At 45.8% G+C, this 16,018-nt stretch overlaps 1 protein-coding gene across 2 annotated transcripts in view; it reads left to right on the top strand.

Moving 5' to 3' along the window:
- The first annotated feature begins 5,957 nt into the window (after positions 1–5,957).
- Positions 5,958–16,018, top strand: part of dctd (dCMP deaminase) — a 32,029-nt gene continuing 21,968 nt past the window's right edge. The window contains exon 1 of one of the 2 annotated variants that reach the window (XM_060046794.1): positions 5,958–6,126. In XM_060046794.1, the coding sequence (XP_059902777.1) occupies positions 6,083–6,126 (44 nt within the window). In that variant the 5' untranslated portion in view covers positions 5,958–6,082. The remainder of the gene's footprint in view (positions 6,127–16,018) is intronic. The other variant, XM_060046795.1, reaches the window with a different exon arrangement.

Here is a 16,018-nt window from a genome sequence, read left to right as displayed (position 1 = left end):
CCCTGGTTTTCCCTCCTGTGTTGATTACTGTTCCCTCCCCTAATGTGTCTCAGCTGTTGCTCGTTGTGTTTGTTATTTAAGCCCTTGTCTTCCTTTGTTCCTTGTGCTGTCATTGTGGTTTGCTGTGGTTGTTTGTGGTGGCTAGTCCTGCGTGTTCCGTGTTCCCTGTCGTCTCCCGAGTTCCCTGTCGTCTCCCGAGTTCCCTGTCGTCTCCCGAGTTCCCTGTCGTCTCCCGAGTTCCCTGTCGTCTCCCGAGTTCCCTGTAGTCTCCTGAGTTCCGAGTTGTCTCCCGAGTTCCGAGTTTCCTGTGCCTTAGCCTTTAGGTTGAATAAAGTGCCGTTTCCGTTCAATACCGTCTGCGTTTGGGTCCTACCTGCCTGCATGCACCCGCAGTTCCTTAACAGAATGACAGCACCACTATGGGACCCAGCGGACGCTCAATTTGACCGTAAGTTGGAGGATTTAGTAGCCAAAACAAAGAAGACAATGGAGCGCTGGGAGGGTTGGGGGTGCCACCCGGTTCCTCCTGGTACTCTAGCTTCCGCATTGACTCCGGTCCCCGAGCCCTGTCCGGTTCCTGAGCCCACTCCTAGCCTTCCAGAGGGGGACCGGCCTCTTCGCCTGCTTGAGGTGGTCCGCCCTCCGCTCCTGCCTGAGGGGGCCCGCCCCCTGCTCCTTCCAGAGGGGGACCGGCCTCTGCTCCTGCCTGTGGGGGTCCTCCTCCACTCCTTCCTGAGGGGGGTTCCCCTTCAAGGCCTTCCACCGGAGGGGACCCGCCCTCTACCTGGCCTTCCACCAGAGGGGGACCGGCCTCTGCTCCTGCCTGTGGGGGTCCTCCTCCACTCCTTCCTGAGGGGGGTTCCCCTTCAAGGCCTTCCACCAGAGGGGACCCGCCCTCTACCTGGCCTTCCACCAGAGGGGACCCGCCCTCTACCTGGCCTTCCACCAGAGGGGACCCGCCCTCTACCTGGCCTTCCATCAGAGGGGACCCGCCCTCTGCCTGGCCTTCCACCAGAGGGGACCCGCCCTCTGCCTGGCCTTCCACCAGAGGGGACCCGCCCTCTACCTGGCCTTCCACCAGAGGGGACCCGCCCTCTACCTGGCCTTCCACCAGAGGGGACCCGCCCTCTACCTGGCCTGCCACCAGAGGGGACCCGCCCTCTGCCTGGCCCTCCTCCTGAGGGGACCCGCCCTCTGCCTGGCCCTCCTCCTGAGGGGACCCGCCCTCTGCCTGGCCCTCCTCCTGAGGGGACCCGCCCTCTGCCTGGCCCGCCTCCTGAGGGGACCCGCCCTCTACCTGGCCCGCCTCCTGAGGGGACCCGCCCTCTACCTGGCCTGCCTCCTGAGGGGACCCGCCCTCTACCTGGCCTTCCTCTTGAGGGGACCCGCCCTCTACCTGGCCTCCCTCTTGAGGGGACCCGCCCTCTACCTCGCCTTCGCCGGCCTCCTGAAGGGTTCCGCCTTCACCGCTGCCAGCCTTCTGAGGGGGTTCTGCGCCACTGCAGGTCTCCTGAGGGACTGAGCCCTCATCGTCCTTGCCGCCGGCCTCCGGAAGGGTTCCGCCTTCACTCTGCCTCTGCTTGCCCCCCAGGCCGTCCGCCTGAGGCTCCCTGCCATGCCCTGGGGCAGTTTTCTGGCCGCCCGCCTGACGTCCCTCGGCTCTGCCCCAGTCCATTTATTTTTTTGGATTCCCCCCTCCTGGCGCCCCTCCACCCACCCGTTTTGGGTTGGACTTTCTTTGTTTTTTTGCTTGTCGTGGGTCGCCTGGGAGTCGACCCTTAAGGGGGGGGTACTGTCAGGGTGTGTGTGTTTCCCTGGTTTTCCCTCCTGTGTTGATTACTGTTCCCTCCCCTAATGTGTCTCAGCTGTTGCTCGTTGTGTTTGTTATTTAAGCCCTCGTCTTCCTTTGTTCCTTGTGCTGTCATTGTGGTTTGCTGTGGTTGTTTGTGGTGGCTAGTCCTGCGTGTTCCGTGTTCCCTGTCGTCTTCCGTGTTCCCTGTCGTCTTCCGTGTTCCCTGTCGTCTCCCGAGTTCCCTGTCGTCTCCCGAGTTCCCTGTCGTCTCCCGAGTTCCCTGTCGTCTCCCGAGTTCCCTGTCGTCTCCCGAGTTCCCTGTCGTCTCCCGAGTTCCCTGTCGTCTCCCGAGTTCCCTGTCGTCTCCCGAGTTCCCTGTCGTCTCCCGAGTTCCCTGTCGTCTCCCGAGTTCCGAGTTTCCTGTGCCTTAGCCTTTAGGTTGAATAAAGTGCCGTTTCCGTTCAATACCGTCTGCGTTTGGGTCCTACCTGCCTGCATGCACCCGCAGTTCCTTAACATATATATACATATACAGACACATATATATATATATACATACATACACATACGGCATTGTGGATAAATATATAATATAGTGGATAAATAAAATGAAATGACGGTGAGCAAGGGGTGGCTGACAGTTAAATTAAATAAATTAGCAGTTCAAATTAAGCGGTGGAATAGGTTATATCTGTCCTTTTTACTCCGAGTGAGGAGTTGTATAGTGTGATGGCGTGAGGGACAAAGGAGTCCTTGAGTCTGTTGGTCCTAACCTTGGGAAGGAGCAGCCTTCCACTGAACAGGCTCCTCTGGTTGCTGATGACGGTGTGCAAGGGGTGGCTGGCATTGTCAATAATGTCCAGCAGTTTGTCCAGTGTCCTCCTCTCTGCCACCGTCACCAGTGGGTCCAGCTTCATGCCGACCACAGAGCCAGCCCGCCTGATCAGCTTATCCAGTCTGGAGGTGTCCCTCTTGTTTATGCTGCCTCCCCAGCACACCACAGTGTAGAAGAGGACGCTGGCAACCACAGTCTGGTAAAACATCCACAGCAATTTGCTGCAGATGTTAAAGGACCACAATCTCCTCAGGAAGTACAACCTGCTTTGTGTCTTCCCATACAGGTAGCTGGTGTGTGTTTTCCAGTCCAGTTTATTATCCAGCCAGACCCCGAGGTATTTGTAGGAATTCACAGCCTCCACCTCAGCTCCGTCTAGCAGGACTGGTCTCGGACTTGGTCTGGATCTTCCAAAGTCAATGACCAGCTCCTTTGTCTTAGAGGTGTTGAGCTGTAGCCGGTTAGTGTGGCACCAGAGAGCAAAGTCCCCCACCAGACTCCGATACTCCTCCTCTCTGTCACCCCTAATACACCCAATGATGGCTGTGTCATCGGCGTACTTCTGTAGATGACATAGCTCAGAGTTGTAGCAAAAGTATGAGGTGTACAGGGTGAAGAGAAGAGGGGCCAGCACTGTACCCTGGGGGGCTCCAGTACTGCTGACCACAGTGTCAGACGTGATGTCCTTCAGCCTGACGTACTGTGGCCTGTCAGTGAGGTAATCATCAATCCAGTCCACCAAATAGGGTTCCACTCCCATGCTGTTCAGTTTGTCGTGAAGCATAGGGGGCTGGATGGTGTTAAAGGCACTGGAGAAGTCCAAGAAGAGAATCCTCACTGTGCCGCTTCCCTTATCCAGATGGGAGTGGACTCGGTGTAGCATGTAGAGCAGGAGTGCCCAACCAGTCTATCGCAGTCTACCAGTAGACCGCCGACAGATCCCAAGTCGACCGCGAGGGGTGAAGAAGAAAGAAAAAATAAATAAATAAATAAATAAAATACAATTTGCGCGGGACATATACGCGCGATAGCGCATGCGCTGTCAACAGCAGTTGAAAGCCGTCAACAGTAGTTACGCACTCCTAAACGTTGGCATGGCTGAGGGGAAACGAGCTAAGACCTACCACTTTCACCCTGAGTGGGAGGAAGATTATTGATTATTGTTGAGAAGGTGCCGCGTGCAGATGGAATGAAACCCCCACTGAAGTCCGTAGGTTCATGATACAACTCCCCCCCCCCCCCCCCCCCCCCCCCCCCCCCCGCTTGAAGGTAGGTTTGCAATGTTGACACTAGGCTGGTAGATCTCGGGAGGTTGGCTACTTGAAAAGTAGATCTTGGGTCAAAAAAGGTTGGGCACCCCTGATGTAGAGGATGGCATCCTCCACACCAACATCTGGCTGGTACGCGAACTGCAGGCGGTCCTGGGCGTGTTGTACCTGGGGTCTGAGGAGGTTGAGGAAGAGCCGCTCCAACGTCTTCATCAGGTGTGAAGTGAGTGCCACCGGTCGGAAGTCATTCAGCTCGCTATATACTATACGATATACGACTAGACGTATATGATATACGTCACCACACCCGCACTTGGAACTCGGCACAGAGATGGCGATCTCTCTGCTCCACTTCACCACTTTTTTTCAAGGCGAGGATAAAAGCATAGAAAGAGGTGAAAACCACTATAAGTCGGGGCATGTGGAGAGTTTTAGTTATGTGCCATCTCTATGTGCCATCTCTGTGCCGAGTTCCAAGTGCGAGTGTGGTGACGTATATCATATGCGTCGAGAGCAGCGAAGAGCTGTAGTTCACAAAGCGGCCTCACATAAAACCTAAAATTATCAAACTTCTTCACGAAATTATAATTTAAATCCAAAAACAACATATGTGTAATCCAGGGCATATAAAGACTGGGACCAGAAAATAATTATTTTCTCTCAATTGACACCCAGGCTGTTTCCCAATGTCAAGGAAGCATGCTCAACGGCCGCCCTTTTAAGGACGCTACGTCATAGAACGCCGACAAGCACTGTTCCAATGTTGAGGACACTCGAAAGCCGCCCCATTTTTGCGTCCTTTGTTTTTGACTACGGTGGGCAGTATGTGCCAAGAAGCTGTGTCATGACATCCAATACTACCTCATCGAGTCATTCGAGTGATGATGAGGTTTGTTATTTCAAACAAATTTCAAACTGCATTGAATCATTAGTGTAAGCTAATGATGTATGAGTAATTATTCCTTGAGCAAGATAGTGAATTATTTCAGTCATCATTCACGCTGGCTCAGAGTGAAAACGCGTTTGCATTTCCTGTACCACATAGTGCTTTTTGTCCCTCTCGGCAGTTCATAGACCGGAAGAACATGGAAGCCTCCATGAAGCTTACCCGTCCAATGTAACTACATATTAATTATTCTTCGCTCAGGAGGATAAGGGAGATTTTTGGCAGAGATAATTTTACACCAATGAGGACTTATTTATGAATGAATACGTTGATTTGAGGTAATAAATGACTTAAAATAATACACAGTGTCCCTTTAAGGTGGATTGAAGAAACCAGACCTAGAGAGGTTATCATCTGTTCTGACTCTGCAGCTGCTCTGGAAGCCTTAAAAGGGGGGAAATCTATGGCTCGACCTGATATTATTACTGACATTCTAACTTTGTTTTTTAGAATTGGGTTTAGATCTAACATATCCTTTTGCTGGGTTCCGGGACACGCTGGGGTTGGGGGGAATGAGCAGGTGGATCAGATTGCAAAACAGAGTTTGAGTAGAGAGGTAGATGTTCATATATTCTGGGGGAGAGTGGAACTGAGAGAAATAATTAAAGAAGGCTTAACGAAGGAATGGCAGAGAGGGTGGGAAAAAGAAAGCAGGGGTAGACACTATTTCTCTTTACAATCTCAAGTAAAAAAAAGATGTACCTGCACTTTTCAGTCCCGTAGGGACGCAGTTAAACTGTGTAGATTGATGCTGGGTCACTGTGGGCTAAATCACTTTTTATTAATTGTAGGAAAACATGTGTCTGGTTTATGTGAATGTGGGAGTTCTGAGACAGTAAAACATGTTTTTCTGGAGTGTAGAAAATATAGGACAGAAAGACATGCACTATTTGGTAGTGCATCTTGGGACTTGGAGGTCAGGCTTTTTCAGTTTTTTCCTTGTTTGGGCACTGTGATAACCATATACTGATCTCTAGGGCAGTTTTGCAGTTCCTGCATGGTACAGGACTACGTGTAAAACTGTAGTTAATCATCGGACCTGTGGAGGGCAGTAATACACTGGATAGCGTCCAAACTGCCGGAAACTGAAGAAGAAGAAGAACTACGGAAACACGTCACCGAGTCCATGGCGGGAGAATTCCATGTTGTCCGTGTTTTGACGCGCTGCTGTGTGTACACGTCTGTCAACCAAACGAGTTCAGGAGCTTTACACCGCTGCTACTAACGTTCATTTCTACAACATGGAGCAAAATACGACCGAGGAAACGACACCTGGTGCAGCTAGGTAACGTATTAATTTGGAGATGAACTATATTGACAATTCAGAGACCCTTCTCTGGAATCTGTTCAGAAATGCAAACTTTGATATCTGATATCTATAACCCGTTCAACTAGTTACTTTCACGCTGTGATGTAGTCTATTTTATTGTAGTTTGTATACTGTGATGATCAGTGTTGGTAAGGATACTTCTAAAATGTATCCAGTTACAGAATACATGCCCAAAATATGTAACGTATTCCGTTTCATCACTCAAACTGAGTTTGGTATTCTGAATACTTGGATTACTTCCACATTGAATTGCATTTTCGAAGTGTAGGAATGCGGCATCAAATCCTGATTACTAAACAGACCTATTCTGGTGCAGAGGTTGACACTAAGGTTTCAAAAGCACTTGGCCATCGGGAAAGTACAGGTCAGGTTCATGGGCGTCAGTTTGGTTTGAAATGTACTGGGGACAGAGACGCATTCGGAAGTGCTGGGTACAATGAGGATGCACTCTTTTTTTCTCTCTTTAGTGCCGGTAATGATTGAAAGGTTCTGAAAGACGGCATAACCATGTAGCTCATTACTAAGGAATAAAATTTATACAAAATCTGTCAGGCACGTTTTATGAAGAAAACGTTTTCAAAAAGCATCGGACATATGACCCACTATGTTCTGCTCCATGTATCCAATGTTGACAACGTGACATGATATGGCTAGGCTAACAACATAAACAAGAGGAGCTAGGAAAGGAATTTAACTGCATGTTTAAGTTCAGAAGGGCCTAAGGTGTGGCTACACACAGCACTACAAAAGTCGTCAAGATTGAAAAAGAAAAAAATATTTGTTGCACAGCTGAACGCTGTATCACATCAGGAGCTGGCTGTTCTCAATTCACAACACGCATTCCATCAAAATTAGCCTACATCAGGCATTCTGACCAAAACTCATGAACTCCCCCCCCCACAATTATTCCAGAATTCAAGCAAAGCAAGAATGACCAAGTCACTTTGTGTCAACAGGAGACTGACTCCACCGACTATCAATTGCAAGTTAAAACAGCCAACCACTTGAGTGCAAAAAACACAAAAGACCTTGCCACAGCACAAGCAAATCTTAAAGGGGTAGTTCGGAATTTTGGACATAGGGCCTGATTCCCAAGTGAGCATTGGTATTCTATATCACTGGAAACAGTTTTCAACACATTTCATACAGTCCTTCTAGTTGCAGAGTTCGCTCGTGCTAGGCTAGCGCAAGTCAACGGGCAATGCTAGCCTGCTATTAAAAACAGTCTTACCCACTCCACAGTACACCCGAGGTAAATCAATTATAACGCCAGACTATAGATTTAAATGTCTGTGTTGATAGAATAATGTTAGAAATAAAACTAACCTTGCATCGCATGAATCATCGAGGGACTACTCTCTCAGCAGAAGCGGAATTTTACTATGCGCTGGTTAGGTTTGTAACCGAATCACGACAGAAGAACGTAAACAGAGAAGCGTGGGACAGAAGCGCAATTGAACGACTAGGCAACATGATGGTTCAGTGTGCTTTTAGAAATTGTAGAAATAAACGGTACAGATGGACACCACAAAGTTTCCACCAATTTCCAGTGCGAGATCCAGAAAGGACTCAACTGTGGCTTGTTGCTGCTGGCTTGGACATCAAAACACCGGCTCGTACGTGTACGGTTCGTTGGATACAACAAATTCCTCATAATCGTCTTCAAAAGCAGATGCATCGCTAACTCCTCCAAACGTGGGCATATCTTGTTAATTGAATACGCTTATAGAATTCCTTCGTTCACTGTACTCTGCGTTTGTAGCAATGACAGCGGCAGGTAACCTAGGTATCAGTCCGCCGCTGCCGTAGCCTACGTACAGGAATATAAACACTGCTGCTGAGACCCCGCAATTCCCTCAAAATGCAATGCAATGCAAGGTTGGTTTTATTTCTAACATTATTCTATAAACAGACATTTCGATTTATAGTCTGTCGTTATAATTGATTTACCTCGGGTGTACTGTGGAGTGGGTAAGACTGTTTTTAATAGCAGGCTAGCATTGCCCGTTGACTTGCGCTAGCCTAGCACGAGCGAACTCTGCAACTAGAAGGACTGTATGAAATGTGTTAAACTGTCTCCAGTGATATAGAATACCAATGCTCACTTGGGAATCAGGCCCTATGTCCAAAATTCCGAACTACCCCTTTAAGCAATAAATATCGCGTCTTTCCTTTATTTATGAGGCAGTGGTCTGCAGATGCATCCCGTGGTGTAGCCTACCACATCCATTTAGTTCAACAGGTTATCGTTCTGATACTCTCCATGGTACTAGCAACCTGCTCTGGTGCTTCTAGTTCTTACCTATGTATTCAGGCTAAAATTACTTGATTGTCTGATGCCTCATCATCCCAGCCAAAGAGTATTGGTATTATTAGTAATGGCTACTTGCCAAATCGAAAAAATAATGCAATAAATAATGCAAATGTACATAACTAAATGTCAGAGGTAGTAGCAAAGATATGTATTTTTTAACTTTCACGTTTCTTGTAGCTCTAACTGAATAATCACAATCGCGTTTCTAGCAGTGTTGTCAGTCACGATACTGGATTTCCTAACTTCGACACTATACCTGGGAAAAAAAATAAATAATATATATATTCTATACCATTTTCGATATCGGGGGAAAAGTTTTTTTCAGAAAAGAACTTACCCAAAGTAAATAGTGTATATCTCCACAACTGAGAGGGCGATAATGTCATCTTTGTGCCAAAAGAAAGATTGTTGTGCAAGTGAAAGGCTACACAACAGCAGGTGGCGCTGTTGAGTCAGTTTAAGGCCGCCAGGACGATCTTTTTTTCTCCCCAAAATCTTTATTTGATGCCGGCCAACCGTGTGTGGATTCTATGGAAAGCCAAGAAGGCCACTAACTGGCCCTAGAATGGCGGGGTAAAAGTGCTAAACCGCACGGACACCGTGCGGAAACCTGTTGTTGTGTTGTGTGAATCTCAGGTCATTTGTTTGTCACGGGACTTTTGGCACTAATTTTCCGCCTTGCTGATCCGTGCGCAAATGCCTTCCGATCCACGCGCAGCTTTCAGTGTTCCGTACTTGTAGAATTGTTTTGTGTACTTGAAGGATTTTTTTTTGTACTTTGTGTAAAACATACTGCATTTGTTTCTGAAGCAAAATGCATTAGTTTGTGAATGATGTTTTGTATTTGCAAACCACACTGAGCGTGTGTGTGAATTAGGGATCGACTGATACCGATTTTTTTAGGGCCGATACGATACCGATATATCAGCCTTAGCCGATACACCGATACCGATTTTCTTGAGCCGATTTATTTATTTTTTTTAAAGGAACATTTATTGAACTTCAATATAAAAAACAATATTTAACAAATAGTCAAAACAGGTGAAGTAGAACAAGTAAGAACAAGTAGATGAACAATATTTAACAAATATTAAAAACAGGTGAGGTAGAACAAGTAAAAAATAAATTAAAAAAAATCGGCGAAAATCAGCCGCGTATCGGCCGATACCGATACACGTAAAAACCGCGAATATCGGCCGATAATATCGGCCGACCGATATATCGGTCGATCCCTAGAATCATTGTGCGTGAGTAAAACACATTTTGTGTGAGTGTGAATCGTTATGCTAGAGCAAAACATGTTTTGCGTGTGTGCGGGGTTTTGGCATGATTCTAACTCCATATTATTCTCCCGAAGATCGTGGACCGTGTCTGCCTTGCTCTGAGTTGTTGTGGGGGGGGGTGGGGGGGGGTGGGGGGGGGTGCAGCTGCACCGGTTCTGGCCAAATCTGTATCTCTCATAAAGAATATCGTCAGACAATGCCAAGGGATCGGTTCTGTCCCGAAAAACCCTCTGTCTCCGGAGAGACGCCTGATAAGTGCGCCGAGGTCCATGGGAACACCCACAAATGGTGACGCCATTATCGGAGGAGAGGCTAGGAAGCTGCGCACGCCAATATCTCCGGGTAGACTCGCTGAAAAGCTGCTGCCGACCAGGTTTGGTTGCGAGCGTAAGTCACCATGGTGATACAGCGACGCTTAAAGAGATCGACTTTCATGGTACAGCTAACCCAGGCTTTCAGCTCAACATACCTCGCTAACCCTCTAATCGAGCTTCGTAGTACAGGCCCCTGGATTGGGCTTCGCGGGTTTGTTTACCGGCGTTTCTATTGTTACCGGTCTTGCGTGTTCCAACGGTTTATTAGGTGTCTAATAAATCGCTGTCTAATCAATACTTCATTCACTGCCTCTTCCGTGGTTATTACAATATTATGAATAGACTGCTCTGTAAAAAAAATAAAAATAATTATACCAGATCAATTTTCAGTCGCACTTCCCCGAATTCTAGGCGCATGTGCGCCCAAATTAGGCGCACTCTGGAGCCCTGCATGTCGTTGACCCTGTACGCCAGGGATGCCAGGGTGAAATTGGTCAGGGGGCCAGATTTCTTTTCAAGTGAGAACTCAGGGGGCCGGATTACACTTTCGGACTGAAAAGGCCTGAAAAGGCCAAACACTGACTCAACACATGGATAGGTAGGCTATTTCAAATTATGCTTGAAGGCCTAGACATTGATAGGCCCCAAAATAGCCTCACAATGAGGCCTACAATTACATAGCCTAAAGCAGGAGACAGCTCCCCTCTAAAACGTAACATTTTCCTAACCATGCAAGTATCCTACATTTATAAATGAGAAATGCAACAAAATAGACTAGGTGCCAACAAAACACATTTCCTATAAATAACACAAGTGTAAACTGTTAATTACTTTTATTTTATTTATTGAAGGCTTGCATAGGTGAACTAGGCGATCGCCTAGGGCGGCAAATGCGTTGGGGGCGGCAAAAGTGTTGTGGGCGCCCCCTGGTGGCGGCCTTAATTAACAAATTAATTTTAATGAAACAAGCGTGTTTTCTAAACACGTTTCGAAATGGAATGGAGAATGGGGGATGAACAGTTATTGAATCGTAACAGACCAGCAGCAGTAACAGACCAACTGACGGAGTCCCAAAAAATAAAATAAAAAATATATAAAAAAATAAATACATATATTCTCCCCTTATCACCCGCGGGCCGGATGTGACATACAGTCGGGCCGTAACCCTGGCATCCCTGCTGTACGCTGTAATGCATTACATTTAAGCAGCACGCCCCATGAATGAACTTAACTTTATGAAGTTGAACTTTGTCTGCACGTTTGATTAAAAGTTTAGAAGCATTGCACTCTGCTGATACACTGTTAAGTGTCTAGTTTATTTTAGTTATTATGCTCTCGCCACCAAGCGACGCGTCACGCGAGTATGTTTTTTTTTAAAAGTTGTGTAGGCCTACGCGAAAGACATGCATGTGCGGGTGCACTGCACGCGTTCATGAATGCGCGCTCATGTTTGCCTCCCTGGTGAGCTCGGCCAGGAACCGCTACTGGGTTGGAGTCCCAGAATAAGGCCTTTGGTTCGTGGTTAGAGTCCCGACGTGTGCCTGGGTTAGGGTCCTCGAATCTAGGTTAGAGTCCTAGAATAGAGTTAGGGCTGCAACTAACGATTATTTTAATAATCGATTAATCTGTCGATTATTTTTTCGATTAATCGATGAATCGGATAAAAAAAAGAAACATTTGGAATTGTCGCATCTTTATTCAAAAACTGAACATTACTTCAAATTCACAGTGCAGACTGAAGTGTAAAAACACCAGGTTATTGCTCCAACATCCCGGAACTATTAAAAGTAATATTAAATAATAAAAAAATAAAAAAAACATAACTGGGATAACACAAAAAAAAACATACAATGTATGGTATACTTTTATATGTATATAAGGGATGTCCATGGTTAACCGGTCAAACCTATTGATACCATTTTCGAGACTCCTTGAAATAGAACTTGTAATATTGCTTTAATTGCTGATAAGATGATAGTTCAAGATAGGACATTAAACAGGTCATAATTCTATCTTTACTATCTATTTTATATTACTGGGAAAACAAGTTTTCACCAAAATCTCAATTATTATTATTATTATTTTTCTGTTGCATTTGAACGCATCAATCATATTACTGAGCCGACCTGAACCCATCACGTTTGACATTGTTTGTGACCATTGGTTAGTTTTTAAGCTAACTAGCTATATCCTGCCGATTTTAACATGGATTTAAAAACGGCATTACTATTTTTAACTGACGGGACTTTCTACACCGTCCGGTTGCGTGATTACTACCGCTGCTTTGAATGACTGTTGATGCACGCGGTGCCAACTCCGAGCCCGTCTGCACAACGTCTACAGCAGCAGCAGCTGACAGAGTTTTCGGTTGGACTAGACGGATACTGAGTTGAAGGAGTTTTTTTAACCCAAAGACAGTGAAGGTCCAACACTTTTATGTAGGCCTTAGGGGTGTAACGGTACACGTATTTGAACCGAACCGTCACGGTACAGGCACTTCGGTGCGGTTACAGAGGTGTACCGCGGTCCGTAAATGTGGCGTACATAGCGTTAACCCATTTAGGCCTAAAGCGCCTGGAAAAAATGCCTGTAAAACCTATAGGCGATTTCAGAAAAGCCCCCAAAACCTGAAGTTTTTCTAGAAATTCAGCAATTGTGTCAACGCCTACTAAATTACTGATTTCTCAGCCCCTGTAACAGATAGGAACACAATTCAAAAAGTATTTGAGAGCTGACACCTGTGGCTTACATGGGAAATTTGAGTTTTTATTTACAAATATTTACAATATTTACATACAGGTAGAAAAGTAAATAAAAAAGTAAAAAAATATGTAAAAGTGCAGGAACAGCACAAAACAGTAAAAAAAATAAAGTATAATAAAGTGAAATAAGTATATAAGAAAGTAATAAAGTATATAATAACAAACATGGGAAGGGGAACAGACTGGGACTAAAACTGTAAACAGTCTGCGTTTTAAATTACATGCACTTGTATGTGATGACTACTGAATAAAAGTATTATGCATAATACAAATACAATTGCATTCCATCCTAAGAAGTAGCGTAATTAAAAGATACAGGCTATAATTTGGGAATGTATAGTAGCCTAGGCATTATTGTTCTGGAGATCGCAGTTAGGTGTGAAATTCCAAAGAAGCTCTATTCTTTGGAAGAGATGTATTGCTAGTCTGGAGATCGCACTTAGGTGTGACATTCCAGAGAAGCTTATCTGGTTTTACGGGTGCTTTACGCATCTCCGGGACAGTAATACATCTCTTACATATTAACTGTCGTAATTTCTTATTACAGCATCATCACAATCAATAAGTATTACTATTGATAAGTATAAGTGACATTCCAGAGAAGCTTATCTGGTTTTACGGGTGCTTTACGCATCTCCGGGACAGTAATACATCTCTTACATATAAACTGTCGTAATTTCTTATTACAGCATCATCACAATCAATAAGTATTACTATTGATAAGTATAAGTGACATTCCAGAGAAGCTTATCTGGTCTTACGCACCCGGGTGCTTTGCGCATCTCCGGGACAGTAATACATCTCTTACATATAAACTGTCGTAATTTCTTATTACAGCATCATCACAATCAATAAGTATTACTATTGTCCTTGCCTCCAGATGGCCGCAAATCTGTCCCGGGACATATTTCTGGCGAATTGCGTCCGAAAGAGATTCTTACTCTGTCGCCAGTAATCTCTTCGCACCGGCAACACAAGCAGCCCCATTCCCATAGCCCCATTCCATACTTCTTCTTCCTCGTCGTCATTCACGAACATGTGCCTTAACCATAATTCCCGGTCAATCGGTTCGTATTCGTCATCAAAGTACTCGGCCTCATCAACATCTTCGAAGCCGAGAAACTCCTCGAAATCGCTACCGTCAGAAAAGTCTTCAGTCTCAAATTCCGCCATACTTGCTTGAAGAAATTTCTGAACTAAACTCACGAGGAACAAGTTGACACCTATATGTGTCTATTATGATGCATTTCAGTGGCCCAGAGGCCGACACTTTGGGCAAAAACCCCCCTTATACAGAAAAACGACGCAAACGCTTTCCCGTCCTTAAAGGTAGAATGACGCAACAGCGCCCCCGGCTTTAAAGGTAGAACAGCGGCAATGCTTTCCCGGCTTAAATGGGTTAATATGGCGAATGTAAAGGCTTGTTTTGCGGTGTGGAACTTAAAACTTGAAGTCGGAGTTCCCCCCGGACCGTTTAGCCTTATTAGGCTCGGCTCGCACGTGCGCGAACTCCGCGTAGTAGCAGTAGCAGAGCGCGATCGCGACTGTGTGTGGATTGATGTCTACTAGCGAACTGAGAGCGAACTGCATGGCGAGCGACAACAGAAAACCGGAGCTTGAAGATGCCCCCCTGTCATTTAAATCCCAAGTGTGGGAGAACTTTGGATTCCAGGTTAATTATCACAATGGGGAAAGACGAGTGGACAAGTCGAAAGCTGTGTGCAGACATTGTTCAACAGCGATCGTCTATGCAAATGGAAACACATCGAACTTGCACAAATTTTCGCCCCCGGTACAATTTTAACGTGACGGCACCATCCAGGCGTTACTGTCACCGCTGCAAAATGAAAAAAAGTTGTTCAAATCGTTCAAACCCAGCTCCCTACACTATTTAATCAACCCCTACACCTGTCTGGGAATTCAGAACGGGCAAATGCCATCACCAGGTCTATTGGTGTTTTCATTGCCTCTGACCTACGAGAGGCAATGAAAACACCAATAGATTATAAAATACATAAGCTGTAATTTAAGTTAAGGCTGCAGTTGCACTTTTATTTAATGATTGATTATATTTATGAGAACTTCAGAGCTTTAGAGAGCTGCAGGAATATGTTACAAACTCTTTGTTTACATACCAGCTTAAAGAGCCTAGACTGAGCATTAAAACTGGATTTTTCATTAATTTTATGTTAGGGTTATTGGAGAATTGCATCATTTTATTTGTATGTTTCATACTGACAGCTAAAACTGTTGTGTTTAATTCGTTACTAATTAAACTTATGTTCGTTCTGTCAAGCAATCCGTTTTTTCACCATAACTATGAACCGAACCGTCCTGTACCGTACCGTGACTTCAAAACCGAGGTACGTACCGAACCGTGACTGTTGTGTACCGTTACACCCCTAGTAGGCCTACAGTCCAGTTTTAAGATATGACCAAAATACAAGCTGTTGTCGCTCACACTAAAGCTCGCTGTGGGCGTGCATGAACCGTGAACCAACCTGTCGGCGGCTGGCTGTAAACAGTGCTGCGCCTATGAGTAACTTATTAATCGTGCGACACAACGAATCGACGACCAAATTCGTTGCCAACGCATTTAGTAATCGATTTTTATCGATTTTATCGATTCGTTGTTGCAGCCCTAAATAGAGTACTAGAATCCGGGTTGGAGTCGCAGAGAAAGTACCAAGCTTCTTTAGGTCGGGTTGTAGTCCCGACGTGGGTACCAAATTCTTCTTTCTTTTCTCTTTTTTAGGATTTTGTCTTTAACAGAGCCATCAGCATATCCGACCACTCAGCAGTGCTCCACTAGAGCACCATTCCAGGAGAGAGTTGTTCTCGCAAGAGTAGCCCTTGACAGGTGGCTTGTCGGGCATTTTGGAGAGGAAGTCCTTATTGAGCTCGATTTTGAAGACTTCGAGGTCCTTCACCGAGGATACATTGGCTGGGATGAGGTTCCACAGCTTGGGCCCGAGTACTGCGAAAGATGTATTGTACATCGTCTGGTGTTTCGCCTTGCCCGACTTCAATAGTTTTGGGAGCTTTGCGGTGATCCCGTTGCGTTTAGAGCTTTGAAACTCGATCCCCATGTTGTTAGGATGGTGTCCGTTGAGAATCTTCCACATAGTCATGATGACATAGCGCTCCCTTCGCCTTTTGAGTGACATGAGTTTC

Source organism: Gadus macrocephalus, chromosome 3 (genome assembly GCF_031168955.1).
Source record: "Gadus macrocephalus chromosome 3, ASM3116895v1".
Lineage (NCBI taxonomy): Eukaryota > Metazoa > Chordata > Actinopteri > Gadiformes > Gadidae > Gadus > Gadus macrocephalus.
Note: the sequence above shows the minus strand (reverse complement) of the source record. Positions and strands in the feature narration are given on the sequence as shown.